We start from the raw sequence: 22,911 nt of genomic DNA, 5'->3' as shown, positions 1-22,911 counted from the left end.
GGATACAGCTCCACACTAAGCAGCTGCTGCCGTGAGATCTCAGCTGGCCACAGAGCTGGAGCTGCCCTGGCCCTTGTTCCTCAGCACAGACACCCTGGGAGAGCTGTTTGGAAAACCACCTATGGAAGGATTCCGTGGCTGCTCCTGCAGCACTTTCCTTTGCAATGATTTCAAGAGGGGCTTCCCAGGGAAGCGATGGAATCACTTCTCACACGACCAGCGGGCGACTGAGCGTGGGGTTATTCTGGAAGGGACAGCAGAGCAAGGCTTTGCTGCACCATTTCAGCAGCAGCTGAGTCCTGGCCGGGCATTTATAGGTTCTCTCCAAATGGGGAGCACAAAGCCCTGATCCCACAGGGGTGAGCACAGTTCTCCCTGCCAACACACTCAGCGTTTCCCTCCAGGAGCAGAGATTCCACACCGCTCTGGGTGCATTGTGCAGAGCACTGTATTGATTGCTCAACCACATTCAGGCTATTATTGTCCGTATTTCATTAAAAACGTGAATGTTTCCAAGTTCTAAAAGCTATTGCTGCCTCCCCCTGCACAATCTTGTCCAACAAAAAGCCAAATCCAGCCGAATATTGAAATTAGCTGTGAACTGTATAATCCCATTGTTCAATTTCATGGCATTTAAGACACTACCTTCCCCTCCTCACAAGTCTGCATGTTAATCCATGCTGGAACCTGATTTAATTTTCCAGATGACAGGATGGGAACATGCTACAATGGCATATTAGTGTAACTATGCTGCTCTTTTACTCTCAACTTTTCTGACATTATAAAGTGAGTTTTGCCTTTAAAAGAGGCATGCTTGGTTACTTCTAAAAATAGCCCAACTCGAACTGGTCTGTTATTTGAATGGTATGGAAATTATAAAACCAGGGAAGTTTTCAAAAAATTACCAGAAAATACTTCCCAGAGTTAACCATGCAAACCCAACACAAACTGACCTGCTCCTTTTGATGAAAGTCAGTCAACTTAATCTGTACTGGCTACACATCATTCAGATACACCAATCCCAAACTGAAAAATAGAGTGAAAATCACCTCATTTTTCCTCCCTAATTAAATGATTTACCTCATTCACTTCTTTAAGGTCCTTATAGCTGCAGTCCCTCTAAAATGAACTGGAACTGAATTCAGAGTAACTTTAATTTCAACACCCCTTACCCATTCTCATACTTATGCAGCACAACAAAAAAGCAATGCAAACTCCTTTCCAAACCTCTGCCAACTCCCGGGTGTCCTGCACTCAGCACGGCCGAACACTCCTGCTGCCCCCAGACTGCTGCAGCCCGGGAAGCAGAGGCCATCCCGGAGTGGGGGAAGCAGGGGAGGAGGGGAAAAGGCAGGGGGTGGGTGGAGAAAATGCGGGAGAGAAAAAACCTACACACCCAGGACGGCAGACACGAAACCTCGGAACAAGACAAAATACGTATGGAATAAAAAATTCCATTTTTATTTAATACACAGCTTTAAGGCTTCAATCTTTTAATCTTTTCTTCTTAAAGAGCTCCTTATTTTGAAAGTGTACCAGTCAGAAAACGAGCCAGATGTAAAGAACATTCTCCACGAGTGCCTTGCACCCCCCCAAAGCCCCTCAGCAGCCCAGAGTGTGGGACTGCAGGGCCTGAGGCCCAGCGAGCACAGCAGGGGCAGTGTCCAAGCCCACCCCATGGCAGGGCACCCTGACACCCCAGCCCAGCTCCAGAGCCAGCCCAGCCCGGGACAGGGCAGCAGGAAAGCAGAGCCTGCCCTGCCCAGCTCCGGAGGGCTCTGTGACCCCCCAGCTCAGTGACAGCCACACTGGGACAGAGCTGCACCCCAAGCACGGGCTGAGGGCAGGGAGAACAGACCCCAGCTCTGCCCCCTCTCCTCACACAGCTCCAAGAGTCTGCCCCGAGAGCACCACAAACCTCACTGGTGACGGGAAAACGCTTTTCCCAACAGCTTCATCTAGAAATGAAATATAAGGTTTGTAATTCAGAGTTCAGTAAAGTGATGCAAAAGCAGGAAAGACTGAGAGCAAAGGCAACATAAAATATACATCATAGGAAACAGGAAGGAAGGGAGAAAACCAGAACAGATTAAGCAAATCACTATGATTTCCATAATTGCTTTTATATTATTAACACCTCGAGAACCAGAGGGGCAGTGAGGAGCAAAACTTTCCTAGACAGTGTTCAGCAACGTCTTATACGTGTTTTTGAAAAATCCTTCCAAAGCAAAGCAGGTTAAACTACAACTTCCTCACAGATTTTTACTTAACCGTGCACAGCTCTGCAGAATGAAGATGTGGAGAGGTAGCAGCTCCAACAGCACAAGAATGGCACAAGCTTTAGAGTTGTGTCTGTACACCTGAGCTGCCTGGTTTTCTGGTCCCCCTCCTCAGGGTTTCTGGTTCCCCTGTGACCCATTCAGAGCAAGCCTCAGATATGAGACCTTCACAGCTTCCAGCAGCCAAGCCAACTTCCCATCTAAAGGGCTCTTGGTTACATTCACTCCACAATCCTGCTAAAAAACTAAAGTACAGCAAGGGCAAAGCAGAAACAACACTCCCTTCTTGGATAAGAAGCCAGGGAAACCATTCACTGCCCTTCCCCACAAGAAGAGGCTGCTCTGGTTTCCTCGTCCCACGTCCTCAGCAGGTATTTGGTACCATGTCAAGCTCTGAGGTGCCCAGCCTGGCACACACACAGCATTGAGCCAGACCCTCGCACAGGGCACCAGCTTCCATCCTAACTGCTATTATTTATTCCCCTGAACCCTCCAGGTTTAATCAAAACGTTACCAATTCTTTCAGTGGAGGTTGTGAAACAGTTGTGTTGCAAGCACAGTGTTCAATATATGAAATACAACTGGGGAAACACCACTCTGTTAAATCTTTAACCTCTTTTGTTTCATCCATACCAGGATTCCAGCTTTTAAAAAATCAGTTGTATAATGGTACAGATTCATTTAACTAACATTCTAAACTGTAAGAGTAAGGAGACATTTGAAAGCATAACACGGGTTCAGTGACCAGCAAACTCTGAATTATTTCTTTACAAAGAGAGCAGAAAATTTTCAGTCCAGATTAATTTTTAAACTGCTGACACCGAAAGAACTAAAGCTGGAACTATCAGAAGGAGGTGCACAGGACAGAGCTAAAACTAAAAGGACAGAGATCAAAACCAGAAGACAAAAAGAGGGGTGATTTGGAGCCCTGTTTGTGACATGTTTCTCCCACCTTCACTTGAGGTGCTCAGCCCCTTTCCCTGCACTGGTTAATGACTCTGGTGGCACCTCAGGCCCACATTAAAGCACGCTTGATGAATCTTTTGAGTTTGCTTTACTCTGCACTTAGGGGGATATTTCTCTTCATAACCATCTGTTCTCCCACCAACCCAGAAATGCAGTGTTCCTGGCTAGCTAAGCCAAACTCCAGGAGTCCTGCAAGCAGCAAATTTTGAATGGATTATGTTTTTAATTCTTTTTTTCCCCCCCTATAATTCTAGTCAGCAAATCATACAGCAGCTAAAAGTTGCAAAAAAATATAATTAGGTAAAATTGTATTTCAATGGTCAAGAAATGCACAAAGCCTGGCTTACAAAATGAAATACGAAGTGTCTTGAAACATTTTACAGGTTGCCTGTAATAATTATACAAAAGGGTTTAAATGTAGAAGTTGAATGGGAACACCTACTTTAATTAGGCTTTTTTTGGTTTTAATAATTTTTTTATTTATTTGTGTTTGATCAGTATGTTTTTTTCTCATAACCTTTTCACCACTCTATAAATTTAATAGAGATATGTTTCAAGTGCTCAGGCCATGCATACTGACTTTGTTTCTCTCCTGCCTCTTTGTATTTATATCCTGAGACAGCAGAGCTGCCTGGTGACAGTCCCCTCACTTGCACAGCAGCTGGCAAGCCCTCCTTGTCCTGGAAATATGAAAGAAACAGATCACTAATATTTCATGCTCTGACTAAAATGTGACAGTCTGGAGGTGCCAGTACCACACAGGGCACATGGGCAATCTTTCACAAGCTGAGATTTTCCTAAAGTCTCAGAGGCAAGAAAGGGAGAAAAATAAAAAGGCCTTCATCACATCTAGCTAACATGCAGCAAAAATTAATCCTGACTAACGAATTAATCCAGAGTAGTGCATCATCTGGAGTTGAACAACGCCAGCCACAAGCAGGGATTGTCTGAATCTGCCAGTTTGACTCAGATTTCCAGAATGCAAACTCTCAAGTTGCACAAGATAAGACCAAAGCAACAAGAGTTTTGACAGTTTTACAAGAAACAGTCACCTCTTTAATATTTACAAGCCATGTATTTTGGATTGCTCCTGTTTGCCTACCTGCTGCCCAGGCTTGCTGCTCCTGAGTGGTCAAGCACGTGCAGCCCAAAACAATGGCTTTGAGCTCACTTCGTACAGCAGCAAAAAGAAGTTATATTTGATAATGTTAGAGTTTAGAGCCAACTGAATTAATACCTAACATTGGCATATTCAGGACCTTCATTTAAAAAAATCCTTATTAAATTAATTTCATGAGGAATTTTTATATAATGTCATATTTTCTTCTTTCTTGTGTCAACCAGATAATTTTTAATTTGGTTGTTGTTTTGAAGAAAACCAGGAATAGCAGCTTACTGTCATACTGCTTTTGAGCAATACTGTGTTAAAAGGAACTGGTGTAAAACCACAACGTGGTCAGGGCAAACAATCAACTACATTACAAAACCTAAAGGAATTGCTAATGAAAACAAACAGTATTTTCCAAAACACCTCCAGGCTTTTCACTACTAGAAAATACTTTGAGTTTTATAAACATTTTCCAAACTACTTTATTTTCTCTATTTTTGCTTTTAGTTTTAATGATAGTTTGGCCATTTAAATTTGGTAATAACCTGTATTTTCCACGTATTAGAGAACATTTTACAACTGATTAACTTCTTTTTTTAAATTTCTTTCCAAAATCCACCAACCATAACTTCAGATTATCAGACAAATACATAAAGCACTGCAGAAATACTCTCCTTTCTGTATGGACCACCACACTCCAGGTTTAATGTGAACTGACTGACAAAGCACATGGAAAAAAGTGTTGTAGTCAACCAGAAGTTCTCCAAGTGTTGTAGTAAGGAAGGAAAAACAACCCCCCTTTTCTTGAGCAGCTGTGCCACTGCCCCCAGCACCCAGAGAGCCCTTCCTCGCCCACAGGCACAGGGAGTGCTGACCCTGAGCCTCCAACCAGGGACCCTGAGGGTGTTCAGAGCCCTGAGCTCACTGATGCCCAGCTCTGACAGTCCAGCCTGTTTGCAGCTGGCACCCAGTTAAACACCTCACAGACACCAGTGAGCTCACCCAGGGCTGCAGCACCACCCAGGCCCCGGGGAAGCCTAAAACTGAAGGAGAGTTTGGAAGAACAGCAAAAGCATCCAACAGGCTCCCCTGCAAAAAGTTCCTGTGGGGTCAGATGTGCTGAAGGCAGAAGCTGAACTTCTTGGACAGCATCAGAACTTAGTGGGGGTGAGGGGAAACAGGTCCTAAGGTGGCAAAATCCATCTCATGTAGCTGATGGGATGAAAGGAAACCAAAATCCCGGAGTGTTCCGGGGCTCCCAAGGACTCCTCTCTCCTGGAATGAAGTTCCCCTGGCCAGCAGCAGGCACCCCCAGAGGGCTGGGGATCCCCACGGTGCAGGACAGCCCAGCTCTGGCTGCAGTGCTGTCAGTGCTGCTCACAGAGCTCACTGGGGGCCCCTGTGATGCTGCAGCTACAGGAGGGTCTGGGAGAAAGCAAATTTACACATTTAAAGCAGTGCTGTGAGCTTGAAGGAAAATTTGTTTTATATAAAGAGAAGCTTGCTGATCTTCAGTGCAGCTAGACAGGAAATCTATCATCTCACTAAAGCAATTTAAAGCATTTCTGCTACCGGGGAAAAGGCAAGGGTATCAAAAGGAATTTTAACCGCAAAACAGCAAAGAATGTTTTCAGATATTTGATACTTCCAAGATAGAGGAGAGCACATATCCAGCTACCAAAATGTCCCTGAGAGAACAGGGAAAGCTCTCCTACAGACAGCAAGCCCTCAGAAGCAGCCTGTCCGAATCCCTGGGCAGGCTGGTGGGGCAGCACATCCCGGCAGGCACTTCCCCTCGGGATGGCTGCAGGGCAGGAGCCCCACAGCTCCCACAGCTCCCACTGCTCCCACAGTTCCCACTGCTCCCACAGTTCCCAGTGCTCCCACAGTTCCCAGTGCTCCCACAGTTCCCACTGCTCCCACAGCTCCCACTGCTCCCACAGTTCCCAGTGCTCCCACAGTTCCCACTGCTCCCACAGTTCCCACTGCTCCCACTGCTCCCACAGTGCTCCCACTGCTCCCACTGCTCCCACTGCTCCCACAGCTCCCACTGCTCCCATGGTTCCCACTGCTCCCACGGCGTGCCCAGCTCTGGGAATGGGCAGGGCAGCAGTTCCAACACACCTGACACACTGCAGTGAGCTCAGGGCTGTGCAGCTCTGTCCCACAGGAGCACCTGTGAGGAGCCCACGCTCCGTTCTTTAGCTCAGTCCATGTCTGACCAGCTTTCTGAGCTCTCTGCTCCCCAGCTGCTTTTTCCAGGTCTGAACCCACAGCTCTCTTGTGCTCTCACCAAAAGAATTCCAACTATCGACAGGTTGTTTCTAAAAACTCTCCTTCTTGATAAACCCTTATTTGCCCCATATCCAAACACGCATTTTGGAGCGCAGACATGAACAACATTTCCTTGATGAAAACTGAACACCCCTCACTGACTGCAGCACCACAGCACCAGCTCTCCAACCCATCACTGTCCCACAGAGGCTCCACAGCCTTTTCTTAAGTGATCAAAGTAATGACAAAGTTCTCCCCATCTTTTTACACAAGCATATATGTTGAATTTTTAAACATGAAAGATTAAATTAGAAGTTACCCACACAAACACAACTCCTTTTAAAAGGGCTCAAAACACTGTATTTACATCTGCAAGTACTCACTTTATTACTACAACCTTTATAACAGAGCTTAGGTTTGCTTCAAACAAAACAGGGTTCTCAGTGATAGAGGCCCAAGAAAAAGCCCTGCATACAGTTAGTCTACAAAGAATTAACTGGATTAATTAGCAAGGGATTTGAGAAGCAGCTTGGAGCTAGAAAACCAAAACACTAAATTGTTTAAATACTTTGGCAATGGATCAAGGTTTCTAGGCAGCCCTATGTTCCATTCTCTCCTTTTTTTTTTTTGCTCGGTGTTTTAACACATTTAACCTGACGAGGTACTTTTTCATGAGATATGAATGACACTGTCAAAATACCAAAAAAGAAGATGTGAATTAAAAAATGCCACAAGCTGTTAGCAATTCTGCCAACATGTATGAGCCCAGGCAACATTAATTAAAAATCAATAGCTTAGGACATAAATAGCTCTCATCCCTGTTATAGTATATCTCTAACATAACTCTTTATTAAAGCAAAAAAGGAAAAAAAAAAGCCAGTGTCTCTGCTATTATACTGACTGAATTGACCACAACAAAGCAAAAGGAATAAGGCAAAAACCCTGAGCCAAGAGAGCCCTATGAGAAAGGGAGGACAGGCACATGAATGATTGGAATGCTTCAGCCCTGCACTATCATTAACACAGAACTGGCTGCAAACAGCCTCACTGCACATACTTGGGGAACAAGTTACCAGGAACAACATTCCGTGTTTTCAGGGCTAATATGAGTCTATACAAAGTCCTGCATGCCAAGGAAATGAGGATAACGTGCACATCTTTCTGTCAGCTACAGCTCATTAACCAGTATTTTTATTATGCATCTCAACTAAAGACTGAAAAATTCTCTGATAATTATAAAATAAAGGTGAGAAAAGGCAGGAAATTGCACTCAACCTTCTTCTACTTCAGTGACACCACCTTCAAACTAAAGTTACACTAGAAGTCATCAAAGCTAAAAGATTTAAGCTACACAAGGAATAGATTGCAGTGGCAGAGCAGATCATAAAATTGTAGGACCCTTAGAGTGGAAATCTCAGGACCAAAAGGATTATTTGGACAGCCACGTTTCCAAAGTCAGCTCTCCCCAGTGTCCTGAGCAGATCCCACGTGCAGGTGCAGTTCCAGCCAGGCCAGCACACGAGCTGGGGCTGGACAGCAACTCCCCTGGGACTGGCACCCAGGGCAGCCAAGGCACCAGGAATGAAGGGGCTGGAGCAGGGGGTTGAATTTACCAACAGCTGCTATTGCAGATTGCTGCAACTGCAGAGAAAACTTTTAGAAGTACCAGTCTGAAATACTGAATATGAGCAGGACAGGAGCTTCACAAAACCCCATGCCAAGCAGAGCCCCATCTCTGGGCACAATCCCAGATTAATCAGGAGTTAGGGGATGGAGGCAGGAAGGACTAACCTGTCAGCTCTCCAATGAACACATTTCACCACGTCAGCTGCACCTGGAGTCCCACCTTAGAGCTGTGCTTTGGGACGCTCCTGCCCCTTCCCATTCCCTTGCCATAATCCCACCTCCCAAAGATTTATCCCAAAGATATATTCTTGCAGAACAAGAAACCCAAAGGTCCTGATCACAGAGCACAGACACCAAGTGTCAGCACAGGGGAACGAACACCCCACTTCTCACAAGACCTTTTGGCCTAACTTTTCACTGAGCTACAGTCAGAAATTATGCATTTCATTCTCAACTGTTCAAATTCCATCCCAGCCACTGCCAGCTTCAGTTAATCTTGTTTAAGGTGCACCAAATCCAAGGTTCTGTTGCCACATTCGATATAACACAATTCTTCACCTAGAAAGTTCATTATGCAATCTTAATTTTTAGTAGAAGTACATTAGAACACTAAACTGGTGCTATTTGAGTTCCCTTAAATAGAATAAATTGAAATGCCACTAAGTTTCCCCAATAATGCTTTATGTCACTGTAAAAATACAAACTGTCACTTTATTAATGTTTCAATCATCTTCTCCACTGAAGGGTCAGGAAAATAAAACAATTCAGAGACTTTGCTAAATCATGTCTCCCTTTTACCTTATCATCATAAATTAAACTGAGCAGAAGATGCACCAGCAATTTGTAAACTCTTTCAAAAGGACCTGATTTACATATTTCTTCTATAAAGATGAAGATATCCCCCAACATGCTGCATTTGTGTTAAATATTAAATAAAGACACTTACACTACATACATGGCAGAAATGGAAGATATTTCTGATATGTGTTGGAATTACTTCTAGCAGTCTAATGCTGTTTATAACACTGGTGCAAATACTGCCACCAGTAAAGAAATAAACATTAAAAAGGTGTCCTTTAAGCTTCCCTTTAAGGCATCTCCCATAATCGTATAATTTGCTCTGGACATCATTAAAATGTAAAGTTAATGAGGATTCAGCTGAAAACAGAAGAAATGTAACCTATTTTCAGGCAAAACTTCTAACACTGCAATCAGAGGGAAAACCTCTTTGATGTCTCTTTGTCTCTTCTCATTAATTTTCTTTTGGTTTAAAAAAAACACAAAGGCTGTTTAAACTAAAAAATGCATAGAAGTTTAAACATGGTAATTATAGCCGAGCTGCAATGAGGTCATTAGGTTTTTAAAACTTTGAGATAAACAAAATTGAGATGTATGACTATTTTAAAAACATGTCAATACTCAATTTTAATTGTCCATGTGATTGATACACACTGCAGTCTAAGGATTCGGTCTGGATACAGAATTGCTTCAAGATGATTTAGTGAAAGACCCAACCCCATGGCCAGGGCAGAGCAAAGCAATGGAGAAATGCACCAAAATGCAAAGCTGTAATTACTGGATGCCACTTTTAGTATCTCTGAGGGGAACAAACCAGGCTCTTTGCCACCCGTGCAAGAGAGATGGCAAATGGGGAGATTCTGCTTCTCTTTGCCTCTACAGGTCATGAGGGAATAAAACACTGAGCAAGTGACATCATTCCATTTACTCACCACACCTAGTCCTGTTCCTGGGCACTGCCAAGGTGCACACTAAGCTGTACACTTCTGGTTTAACGTGGGAATTCTTTCCAGCAGAAAATCTCTATGAGAGGTATTTAATTACACAGCACAGATGGAATCTGTGACATACTGTAGTGGCAGATACTTTTAGCAAATAAGATTATGATATACAAAAGGCCTTAAACCACACAGGACAAACATAATCTGACCTTTAATGCAGAAGGACATTAATCACAATGGAACAGAAGATCTCAAGGATCTCCCAAGTATCTTACAGACAGAAATGAAGAGTAATTTACTGAAGAGGTGTAACAATGTAAGAATCAATTCACAAAAAGGTAATGTTACCACTATTCATATTCACAGCTACATAGTTTCAAACTAAATGATTCTTCAAAGGAAGTAAGTCTGGGGTTGAGTTAACACCTGTAGAATGCAATGGGAGTTGGGAGTGGGATTCCTTTCACCAACACTTCAAACCCCAGCACAGATTCGAAGCATGGAAATTCTTTTGGCTCCAGTGTCCAACCCAACAGCCAAGGTACCCCTGGAGTTCTTTCCCCACTCCTTCCCCAGGTGCCTGCACTGTCAGTCAATGCCATGGGGGCCAGACCCTTCTGTGACACAGCAAACAGGACCCTCCACTCCTGCTCCTCATCTTTGAACTCTGTACCCAGGTTATGATGTTCCACAAGGGACTTCCACACACTCTGCTATTGTTTGACTGTCTTCATCAAATCAGAAACCATCACTCTCCAACTCTTCCAGTCACGGAAGAGTTCACACAGAACTCTCCAGACTATAACCCATCCCAGACAATAGATTCTCACTATCAGCCTTCTCTTCCCACCCCTCCATCCAAGGTTATCATCCTCAATACTGAAGTTCAACCTCCTTGGTTTCTATCCCACTCCTCCATGAAATAAGTAATACTAAAAAGTGTATCAAAATCTGTTTCCATCTAAAAAAGATATAAAAATCATCTTCCCAAGAGCCAATAATCTGTCAGCATCTGGAATTTTGACAAATGGTTTACCAAAACTTGCTAGTCCCAGGACCAAAATGAAAATTGTCTCTGGTAGCACAAACGGTGGAGTTTGGGATTTGTTTTGATTTGGTTTGGGGTTTTGACAACCATTGCTGAAGTAAAACAAAAGCCTGGTATGAATTTTATACTTATTTGATAATAATCTAACCTCAAATCATCTCTCTCTCTAACTCTATTTCAACCTCAAAAAGAACCCAAAACCCAAACCAAAAAACACACCACACCAAAAAAAAAGCACAGAACAAAACCAACAAAAAACCACAAGAAAACCTGAGTATGTTGCTTTTTGTTCATGACAAAAAACTATCACAGCAAAGAGAAGCAGGGCAGTGCTGCCTCAGGCACTGACAGGCCCCCTTTGCAGTGCCAGGTTACCTTCCCTCCTTGCAAGGGGCCCCCCAGAACAGAAGGAACCAGCAATAAAATAGATCCAGTTCATCTCCTGCCTCCCCAGCTCCCCGTGGCCGTGCTGCTCTCAGGCACTGCTCTGTCAGGGCTCTGGAGCACTCTGCAGTGCTCGGGGAGAATTACCAACGCACACAGCAGCACACCAAAGGCACCACACATTCCAAACTCCCAGACTCCTGTGGAAAACATCCCCAGGAAGCACCATCCAGCTGCGGATGGTCCCTCACTCCTGGGATGGCGCCTTCAACACTGGGCAAAACCCCCACCCAAAACCGCTGCTCTGAAATCTCCAGGGGGTCTGCTTTAAAGTCATTAGGACTTTGTTTCTTTTTCACCTGAATGACACTCTAATTGAGAGTTCTCTGCAGAAATGTGTATCTGGGTAACTGCTGATTGCAGATGCACTGAGCTCTAAGCAATAGTTAACACTCATTAACGAGATTACCTGTTGTGATTAAGTGAGGACAAACAAAAACAAAACCACCTCGGAAATTTCGGTGACTGAGGATGAACTGACATTAAAATTAGTCCCTTAAATAAAGTCACCCACACGCACCCCCTTTAACTGACTCCATCCCAAATACAATCCCTGCAGTTACAGCAGCCCTGCTCCTGGAGCAGCACCTTAACAGAGAGTTAACTGCAACAGGTCCTTCACCAAATTCTTAAATGCTTCAAGTGCTGAAATATAAATGTCTCACCAGTATTGGGTATTTAAATTGAGTCTCTCAAGAACTCTTTAAAAGGAAAAACCACTCAAATTCATCTATAAATTCAAGGAAAACTCTAAGTATAGCTGGTGAAGGAAAATAATTTGTTAGAATCACTAGGAAAAAGTGCCCCTAAGAAAGTTTCAGTTTAGCAGTTAATTCCAACCTGCAGTTAAAAAGGCACTAGCTGTCAGTCAGTTTTCTCACCCAACTCTATCATGAAAAGAAAAACTGACAGATCACAGGAGCTTGCCTTTGTAAACCAATTCGGGAACTTTCATGCTTCTTATTTGTTAGGTTAAAGGTTAAATTGCTGACCTCTGCCCTCCTGCTTAGCAGCCTTTCCCTTTTTCTGTAAAGCTTTATTTTGGGGCTGTATTTACATGGATTAGTCTCTTTTCACGCTAAGAAGGAATCTGTTCACAGCCAAAGCCTTAGTTCTGGTTGTACAAAAAGCAGTCACAATTATTCAGCAGCAGACAATGACCATATTGTGGATTTACAAAAAAACCACCTCAGCCATGGCAAGTTCTGTCCTTGCTGCACAAAACAATAGAAGAAAAATCTTATCAAGCATTCAAGAGAAAGCAAACAAAGCAGGCCCACTGTGAACTTGATGAAGATGTCAAGCTCCTTTAAAAAAATATAAATCAACAAAAGAGTTTAAAGTCTTGTGAGTGAGACTTTCTGTGCCGAATTTTTCTGTCTAGTTAAACAGTGCCAGCATAGCAATATAGTGCAGATTAGTAAATACTTGTGAGATAGACAGGACTGTAGACAGAAGCACTTAAAGCGTGAAGCAAAAAGGCCAAACTGCTCTCTTCCCACAAAATAACTTACAGCAGCAGCAGAACATTCAGTTACAGCTCATATTAGCACTTTGGGGGTTTAGTAAATCAGGTATCATCAGATAAGAACATGACTTAAAATGTGTTAGATAAAATTTACCATGGCTTGCAATATGACAGATTCTAATATTTTTTTCATCAAGTGAGTTTCTCATCAAATTGAGTTCTGTATTTCATTTATACTGTAAAAAACAAACTGGGAACTGTCTTCCAACAAATCAGCTCTAACACTGCTCTTGCCTTACCCAGACACTGCAGTCCCAGTTAGCTCTTTGTTAAAATCTTCCTCCTTGTTTGCACTGAGAAGCAAAGCAATCAAATGGAAGCAGAAAAACAAAGCAGCATCTCAGGAGAATTAGAATTCCCAAATCCCACCTATCTACTTAGGTTTGGTTACTTTTCCAATCCTGCTTTAGGAAGTTTGGTGTAGCAACATAACACTGGAAAGATGGGACAGGGAAACTTGGGATTCCAGCCCATGTTCAACAGAAAGTCCTTATTTCATGGAAAGATACCTGAACTCTGCACTTCCTTTGTCATTCCTAAACCTTCAGCATGTTACTTATTTCTCAACACAGAATGGGCAGATTTGAACCAACAACATGTTTTCACCTTCAAAAATAAATGTTGCCCTCAGAGCTGCAGGGGTAAGGTTTACAAACTTCTGAATGACCAACTCTTAACTTAATCCTACTCCAGGAACTTTGCTTCTGTTCAGGAACATCCTCCATCTACCCGGGAGGTGCTGCCCTGCTCCCAGCACAGTCTGTGGCAGAGGGCAATGCCAAGGGGCAGCAGGGTTGCCCTGGCAGAGACAGAGACCTGCCAGCTCTTACCTGTGACAGTCGTGCCAGGGAAAGCACAGCGACAGCTGCAGAATAATCTCGGGCCGAGCACACGGTGACTGCTCCCAGCAGAGTTAAGGATTAGTTTAAGTTATATATTTGTGATCTACTGGGAAGGGGGGGAGGGAGGGAAAGAGCTATTACAACCCAAGGCTAGAACATGAAAAGTAAAGAAGGAAGTACTTAAACTACTCACAAGCTTCTAGTAGGAACAAGATTAGTAGTACATGCTACTCTCAGAGCCAATTCAAATGCAAATTTCATCCTTTCACTCAAACAATGATAAACTACCTCAGAGTTAATAGTTTCCTTCTAAGATTCATCTCCCTTTTCAACTTAGTGGTATGTTTTCGAGAAAAGAAAGAAGCACATGGCGAGTCTTACAGCAAGACCCTTTAAATTCTGTCATAAAAGAAGTAGCATAAACTACATTTCCTTTCCTAATCCAGTGAACATTTGTTAAACTCTAACACACACTTTGTCCACACGGTTGCATTTAGGCTTCTAACTTACCACGGTTCTTAAAAAAATAAAACAAGAAAGAAATCCTTTAGCTGTACTAAACCATTTCAGCTTTTTCCTTGAACACACAGCAAGAATTTATGCTACACTCACAAAAAGATGAAAGATGAGGTCCTTGGAGAGAAAGGCCTTTTGGCACACTACATGGTAAAGCTACAGATTTGACATACTTTTATAATGTCTGCTTTGGCAAGAACACAAAAACCCCACACAAAAGCGTGGTACGTCCTCCCAGACAGGGGTGTAGGGGGTGTCCTACTCTTGTGAGCATTTACTTTCAAATGCTCTCACTTCAGAGACTATTTTGATCGGTTACTTTAGACTAACAAATTCTCTTTTGCTACATGAACAGTTTGACAGTCAGACTACAATTCTCCTCACAGCCCCATCTAACAAGGGAGAATCTTTGGCTGGGGTCCAGCCAGAGCCTTAAATTTGTCACATCCTATTTCTGATGAATGATCTGCAGCAGTTTTAAGATCACAAAGTGCTTTGAAAGTTAAAAGAAAAATTTCACAAGTAGTAAGCTTTCACTTTCTTTATAGAGGTATTTAAACAAAAACTGATAGTGGATTCTTTCTACTTCTGCATCTCAAAAAAACGCCAAAACAATCTTTCAGCTGAGGTTAAAAAAATAGGAAACAGTTGCAATGCACTTGCTTACAACGTATCAAAAGGCTAGAACTGGATTTCCAGAAGTGCTCAAGTGCTTAAGCAGCTATCATTTGTAAAAGAAACAATACAAGCTCTTTGTAATTTACTGCCTCCATTTCTGGGAAGTTTCACTTTTATGAGATGCCATGGCAAATACACAAATCACAGTGGCAGAAAACACTTTGATTCCTTCCTTTACACAAAGATTAAAAATATGAAAAGAGATCCAGGAAAAGAGTAGTATTTGACACAAAGCTGCTCTCTCGCTCTCGAATTATCCCCAGTGTGTAACAATTCCTGTGAGTGCACAGCAAAGGCACAGACTGACCATCAAAACTAATTCCTTTCACTATTGGTCAATGTTTTCCCTAGAATGTTTCATTTTTAAAATCAAACCATGACTATTTTTTTTTCTGAAAGTAAGTGTGTGGGAGTTGGTGAGAAGCACCAGACTTGTAACTTCCTATCCCTGACATACTTACACCTGACACAAGACGGATTTCTCACTGGATAAATTCCATGTACTGTCACTGTAAAACGCAGACTCTGCTCTTTCTATTCTGGTTTGCTTCTTCTCACTTGTGGTGAGAAGGCTCCCAGCTCAGGAGCAGCACATCCTGCAAAGAGGGAACACAGGAGGCCTGCAGGGATGAACAAGGAGCTCCTGGACAAACCAAACACAAACAGGCAGCGTGCAGAGGGTGGGAGCAGGGAAACCACACACACTGACTGAGCTTCAGCTAGCCAAGGGGAGCTCCCAGGAGCCACAGAAACCACAGTCACCAGGCAAAGAAACAGTTTGGTATCCCCTTCTCCTATGGAGACACATTTTTAATAATGAATTTTCATCTTAACATTCCCAGTCACAGCTGCAGCTTTCTTGCTTCACAGTTCTCAAAACAAAGACATCCCGTTTACTTCAAGGGACTCAGTACAAAAAATCCATAAGTTTCCAAGTAAGATCTGTGAACCCAACAAAGAAAAGCACAAACACAGCCTTTAGATACAACTGAATGCCAGAATTGTAAAGCACACCAAAGACTTCACGTGCCAAAAACATACAGTGCTGAGCAGAGATGAGCACCATTGCTAAACAATCCAGGGGGGAAAGGACAGCGAGACCACAGTAGGCTGATCCAGGGATCATTTCCTCTCTCAGTTCCCACATTTCAGTGTGGTTTGGCAGAGTCCTGCCTGGGTTGGAATAAAACAACGTTTGCCTTTTCAGCTTCTTTGCTTGCAATGAAGTTCTTCTCTTTGTACCTCATACAAAACATCTCCCAGGTGATCCTGAAGTTTACCTTTCTAGAAATCAAACCTTAGGATCATTGGATAAGTCAGGCTGGAAAGGACCTCAGGAGGTCTCCAGTTCAATCTCCTGTCAAAGATGGGCCAGGTGTGAGGTCTCTAGGTCTGCATTTCTGGAATGGTGATTTGTCTGGGACATGGTACAGCTGTTAAGTACAGTTGACACTGCAGAGAATCAAACAATCTTCATTTGAAGCAAAATGACAAAGTATTTGGGGATACACAAACCTAAGGCTTCTGAGAATAAAGGGCACCTCTTAAATATAAAAATAATTGGTTGGGAAAAAAATCTCTTAAAAGAATACCCAGAGAGAATGAATAACTTCAGAATACATGAGTTGCAAAAACAACTTTTAGAACTTTTTTTACTCCCTAAAAAGAATTTCTGAAGGTTTTGCACCTAGAAGTACATCCAACAAACCTAAAAACACAACTAAGTGAAACTCCCACAGAATCAGTTGGTTTATAGAACAAAATGTATACTAAATTCTCCAATTAAAAACCTGTAAAGTAGTTTCCGTGCTTTTTAACCCACCTTCCCACAGCAGGGAATTAATCCCTCCAGGGGGATGCAAACAAACTTCAAAGAGAAGATTATACCCAGACACTAGTACTGTACAATGTAATGTTTATGGTCAAATTTGTTCAGATTTTCTGGCACTAGAATCCAGGTCAGATGTGCAGAAACAAAGAGCAGCTATTAAAGGGCTCCTGCAGCTCCCTGGACTAGCTGGGATGGCACAGAGCAGGAGGACAGCCAGGCCTGTCTCCAGTCCCACTCCCAGGGAGGCTCTGGCAGGACAGGCCAGAGCTGCAGCTCCTTGACTTCTGTGCAGGCAGAGCAGGAGAGAAGGGGCTTTCCAGCCACTGAGATATCACAACTGCCTCTTTTGGTTCATTGCACCATATCTACAGCACCCATGTGATCACCCCAGAATTGACAAAAGAAACAGCACTTCAGCATATGCTGACTAATCATAACTATTTAATGCTGACATCCCTCCTTTCTGTAGCATTCTAGAGACTGAACTAAATTCTGGGAAAATGAATTTCAGCCTTTGCTTTCCCTGCCTATTTGATCAAGTTCCTCAGGTTACACAGGAGCACAGTCAAAAATTCACATATACCCTTAGGTGTTGGTTTCAGCAGTTACAGGACATCTCTAGCATAAACATTGGAATACTTGTCAAAAACCATATCAGAAAAAAACACTTGCATAATTATGGCAGGACAACAGTGTTTGGTAAAAACAGTTAACCAAATCACAAGCTGTGTCCATGTCTTATTTCCAGATAAAGTCACTTGATCAAAGAATTCTGGGAGCAGATAAAAATAATTCTGTAGACAAGTAAGAAAGAGGAAGTAAAAATAAATTCCACACGAGATGTTTTAAGAGCATTTTTTTTATTTTTAACTACCCCTTTCTTACATGAGCAGCAAATACCAACCTGAAAAAGCACTTTTTCAACCTAATGAAGAAAGTTATTTCTATTTTAAGAGACAAAAAAAAAGGGCAAAACAGTCAAAGAAATTTGAAAATTGCCCACAATCAGGGACAGAGGCAAGAATTTCTCTTTATTAGTCCTAACTGTACAGGATTCCACAAAACCAGTGATTAGGATATCTCTAAGAGCTAGAAAAGCACAGTATTAAATATACTTCATGATCTCCCAAAACATGGTTCTTACCAACAGTTTCAACCAATAAACAGGCAGAATTACAGTACAAAGCAGTACCTTTCCCAATGCAGCTGATTCCTGAGTGGGTCACTTCTGCATACACCTCAAAGGTAGTTTCTGGGTTTTGTCTGAAAGGAGAGAAAAGCACAGAGCACACTGAGAATGTGGTTTAAGTGCACTTGCCATTGCACAGTCACAGAGCCAGGGAAACCCCATCCCTGATCTCACCTGTCAGAATGGGGCTCACACACAGAGACAGGTTAGGCCAGTTCTTGCCCACAGCAGTACATTTTATCACATGTGCAACTTAGAAAAGCAAGTTCTTTTCACCTCACCTTTATTTCCAAATGACAAATTAAATCACCTTTGTGCTAAACACAGGGATTTTTTTCAGGGAAAAAAAAAAAATCCTGGATACTCTTTTCACCAAACTGAAAACAGTCACATTGTCCAACAAGGAACAAACAACCCAGATTCACATTTTCATTACTGTGACCCTTGAGTTCAACTTCATGACACCTACTTGCCCAGGAAGAAGGGAAAATAAAGAAGCTGCAGCCAAGAGGAGGTGAAGTCATTTCATGCACACACCACTGAGAAAGTTAAGCAGCTGTATTTGGGGTGAAGACACTTCCCCTTCTTAATACCTGCCAAAATATTTCTATCTCTGTCAAAAAAAGGTCGTGCTGGACAATATTACAAATGCACAAGGTTTGGCCTCCTGAGACTCCAGGGCCTTGAATCCAGAAATTTGCCAGATGCAAGGAAATACAATAGTCAAAACCAACACCAAACTGAGCTACAAAACATAAATAAAGCTTGAGGAAAGAGACATACTCTGTGCAAGATTTATAAATTCACCAGTGCTAAAAGTAAAAAGTTGATGACATTACTTCAAAACAAACAAACAAGCCATTTAGTGTATATTTTCAGTCCTTACTGATGTAACTCCATGAGTGATGCTCTGGAATTACATTTCACAATGTAATGAGGATGCAAAGGCAGCAGGTGATTAAATAAGAAAGAATATTTTGAGTTAGTCCCTGACTAACAATTTTAGCTACTCCAGAAATTTGTTATGAGATTAAAGAGAATCACACATTACACTGTAATTGTTAAGTTACTGAAATAAGGATTTTGCAGGTCTGAACATGTGACACTTTATTCTTAGACTTTCTGGTTAAAGTCAAGAATCAAAATTGCATAATTACTGCTCCAAATTTATGGCTGTATAGTGATAATGTTGTGTCCTATGTGTTAATGCAAACGATCTAACATTAGAAAATTGCTGAGGTATAATTAACTTGTGAATTTTGTAACTCCCTCACAGCTAAGGACAAAAATAATGACAAGACCCACAAATACATATGCTAGAATTCCTAACTGAACAGTAACCTAAAAAATTAAACTCATCTTACCCAGCATCTGAAACCAAACAGACAAACATGTCGAGGAGTTCAGCTTACTCCTCAGAGAATTTCTATTATTTTTAATCCTACTTTAACAGCAAAAGGGATTAAGGAAAACATTTCTAACCGTGCCACAGGCCCATTTAGTCTAACTCAAGTGGCTCTAAGCCAAACCCCACACCTATTTAAACCGACAGAAAAGCCCCCACTGCTTTCAGTAGCACAGGATCACACTCCTCAGTTTTACAGAGCACCTCTCAGGAGCAACAATGGCTCACAATTCAATTAATGGTAATTTAATTTGCCACCAGTTCCCAACTGATTTGTCTTAAGTAGCTGGGTTTTTTTCTTTTTCAGAAAACTGCATTCGTAGGTTATGAGAAATCCAAAGTCAGCTGTTATTGTGCAATATAAACCAAACTTGCACAATTCTCGCTGTGCTACTCGAGTTGCTGCCCATAATCTGCTGCAAATACTGGGGTTTAGCCACATTCCAGCAATCATGGTACAGGATGAGGATGGAATGATATCCCCTAGCCACAGAAATGTATTTTTCCTTTCACACATACTGCTGTGCAGCCTTATCATACCCTCCTTGTCTGTGTCTTTATTTTTAGCACCCTGTTTCCTTAATTAAAAGTTTATGAATTTTATAATATTTTTACAGCTAATGGTTAAAATAACAAACACCCTTTTAGTATTATGTTAGAGCCCGTGTTCCAGTTCCTTAGTGAAAGCACTGTGTCACACAGCTGCCAGGAGCACAGACTACACCAAAACTTTCAGACAAAAAGACATTACATTTTGTATTTTAATTTTCCCTGACAAATGTCCATTGATTTCTATGAACAGTGAAACTGAGGTAGCTTTGCCAAGTGAGAAACTCGGTATTAAAGGCTGCATTCAACAACCAACACCTCAGTATGAGAATGAAGCCATTGTTGGACTGGGGATAGTTTATAACTTTGCAGTGGAATTAAGGAAACAAGTCACTGTGAGACTTCATACAGTTTGCAAATACAGCATAAACATGATCATAATGTGGATATTCTGCAGTCCACTTTTATGACTGTTAAACTGACCTGCAGACATCCAATGCCACCTGTGCCTGGCACTGAGACCTCAACCCCCTGCAACCCTCCACAGCAGCAGAGCCCTAAACACACACACTGAGTTTGCTTTCCTCCCCAAAATCACTCACAGACCCTCAGTCACTTATCAAGTGAATATACAGATGCAATAAAAAAGAAAAAGCATAGGACACCTATGTACAAAAATACATAAGTACCTCATTGTATTGGGTCTGCCTGAGATGGTCAACCCACCACACTCCTTTATTTGAGAATTGGATAATTTCAGGAGGAAATGCAATACTCCTTTGCAAATAGAAATTTAGGAAGGAGCTGTATGAGGAAATAATGCTTCTGTGATAAATGCCACTTGTATGAATTACTTCAAATCTCGGACGTAGAAATAACTTCTAAGCAATCAATAAGAAATTCAATTTTAAGTTGAAGTAACATAATATTTCAAATAAAGTATTTATGTACCTTTTACTATGAAAAATTTTAGTTTTTACCAAACTGTAAGAGATTTATGCAGAATAAAATCAAACCAAGTCCTGCTCCAAAGCTGTATGATGGAAGCACATATCTTACATACCTACAGCCTATTTCAGTTCTGTCAGGAGCATTTTTTCCCAGTGTAATAGCACTTATGACAGAAAGTATCATTCTACTTAAAAATTGAGGCATGAGAGGAGCCTGACACTGCCTGATAATTAGTTGTCTTGTAACAAGATTACTTGCTCAACTCTCGCAGAAATAAAATTATTAGCAGAAATCTGTAATGGCTAATTCAATTCAGAGATTGCAACTGAAGCCTTGATTAACTTCCATATATTTAACTTCTTCTGCCTGGTATTCCCTAGGCAGATAATATCCCATCTTAGCATGTGGCAAACTTTCTGTTAAATATCTGAAAGCTTTCCCAGGTGTACATGGGGTATCTCCTGTGTCAGCAGTGAGACACAACCACCCTGGAAAGGAACATGCCCAGCGTTGTCACAGGGGGAGGAATTCTGCTGAACAGATTGCTACTGACACCTTATTTAAAGCAAAGCAAGCAAGGATCCTTTCTGTGCTGGCAGGTGGAGTACAAAGGCTATGGAGCAGTGATACAGCAGGTTAATGAGGCTGCTATCCTATAGCCTATATCCTGTGTCCTCCCTCCCCGGCTGGCACGAGCGCTGGCACGTTCTGGGCCAGGCTCCTACACAGATTACCCCAGCTCTGTAACCCAACACCCAAACACTCACTGTACCTGCTTTCTCGCCTGCAGCTACACAGAAGCCAAGAGCTCACAGGACTGCTGGCAATTCCTTGATTTCTTTCACTTCAGTCTGATGCAGCCACTGATACTTTTCTCTGAGCAATCTCTCACTCAGATGACTCATTATTATGCACCCATCAGCAATCTCACTGACAGATATGCCCGGGTTCCCTGCAGTCTATCACAGTGTGTGCAAGGGATCCCGTGCCAAGAGAGTAATAACCCTCACAGTTATCAATCTACTGCAGGAAGCAAGAGATCTCAGGACTGGTTTTTTACTGGGGCTCCAGCACATATTGGTGACACCCCTAAAGGAGATGTCCCTCAGCACACCCAATTATCAAACAGTTTTCTCATTCACACTCCCAACGTGCCCCAATAAGGGAGCTACTTACCAACTTTAAAATCTTCACTGGATTAAACATCCAGCTCAGAAAAGCAAACCAAAAAAGCCTCTTACTCAGACAGGCTCTCTCATTCTTAATATACTTCAAGATTGGTTTGAAGTTTTGCCCTTACTCTAGTTGGGCACAGTGTTCTGTCCAAAACAGAAAAAAGCAATTTATTAAGTGTAGCTCAAGGCAAAGTTGCTTAATCACTCAATGGCCAAAATGCTTTCTCACAAAGTCCAAGAAGAATGAAAAGTAGTGTTTATCTGGGGTTATCACCTGTGTTTTCCTGGTAACTGGGAAAGACATGGGTTTTATCTGCAGTCTTGAAAGACAAGTTCACACTGAAGGAATTTGCACAGAAAAAGTCCTAAAGTCCACTGGCTGCACTAAACATTTCTAATGGCTACGTCTCCTCCCTGACACCAGTTTCTGGTTGGAGCATCTCCCCTGCCTGATGGCATTCTCATTCAGCAAAGTCTACTCAAAGGCTGAATTCCAACTAGCAATCACAAACCCAAAGATGGTAAACACAGCTTATGGATTCAGTATGCACACAAAACTCCTCTGCATTTAAAGTAAGTATCAACCTTTGAATAGATTTAAGATAAGGTCATCCTAAGGAGTCATTTTGAACCATGAACTTGAAGTGATTCAAGCAAGGGTGACCACTGCGAGATCTGAAGGCACAGGTTAGAGATGCAGCCTGCTCTGCTGCCAAAAATACCAGCAGTCTTAGACCTGTACTTGACTGTAAGAGTTTCACTA

At 42.2% G+C, this 22,911-nt stretch overlaps 1 protein-coding gene across 3 annotated transcripts in view; it reads right to left on the bottom strand.

Annotated features, from left to right (window-relative positions):
- The window catches only part of DENND1A (DENN domain containing 1A), a 150,732-nt gene that overhangs the window by 126,534 nt on the left and 1,287 nt on the right, over window positions 1–22,911 (bottom strand). For all 3 annotated transcript variants that reach the window (XM_025895264.2, XM_025895265.2, XM_018074333.3), the window contains exon 2: window positions 18,072–18,142. In XM_025895264.2, coding sequence (XP_025751049.1) covers window positions 18,072–18,142 — 71 coding nt within the window. The remainder of the gene's footprint in view (window positions 1–18,071; window positions 18,143–22,911) is intronic.

Source organism: Manacus vitellinus, unplaced genomic scaffold (assembly GCF_001715985.3).
Source record: "Manacus vitellinus isolate BGI_N305 unplaced genomic scaffold, ASM171598v3 scaffold_27_pilon, whole genome shotgun sequence".
Lineage (NCBI taxonomy): Eukaryota > Metazoa > Chordata > Aves > Passeriformes > Pipridae > Manacus > Manacus vitellinus.
This window is presented reverse-complemented; position numbering and strand designations above follow the sequence as displayed.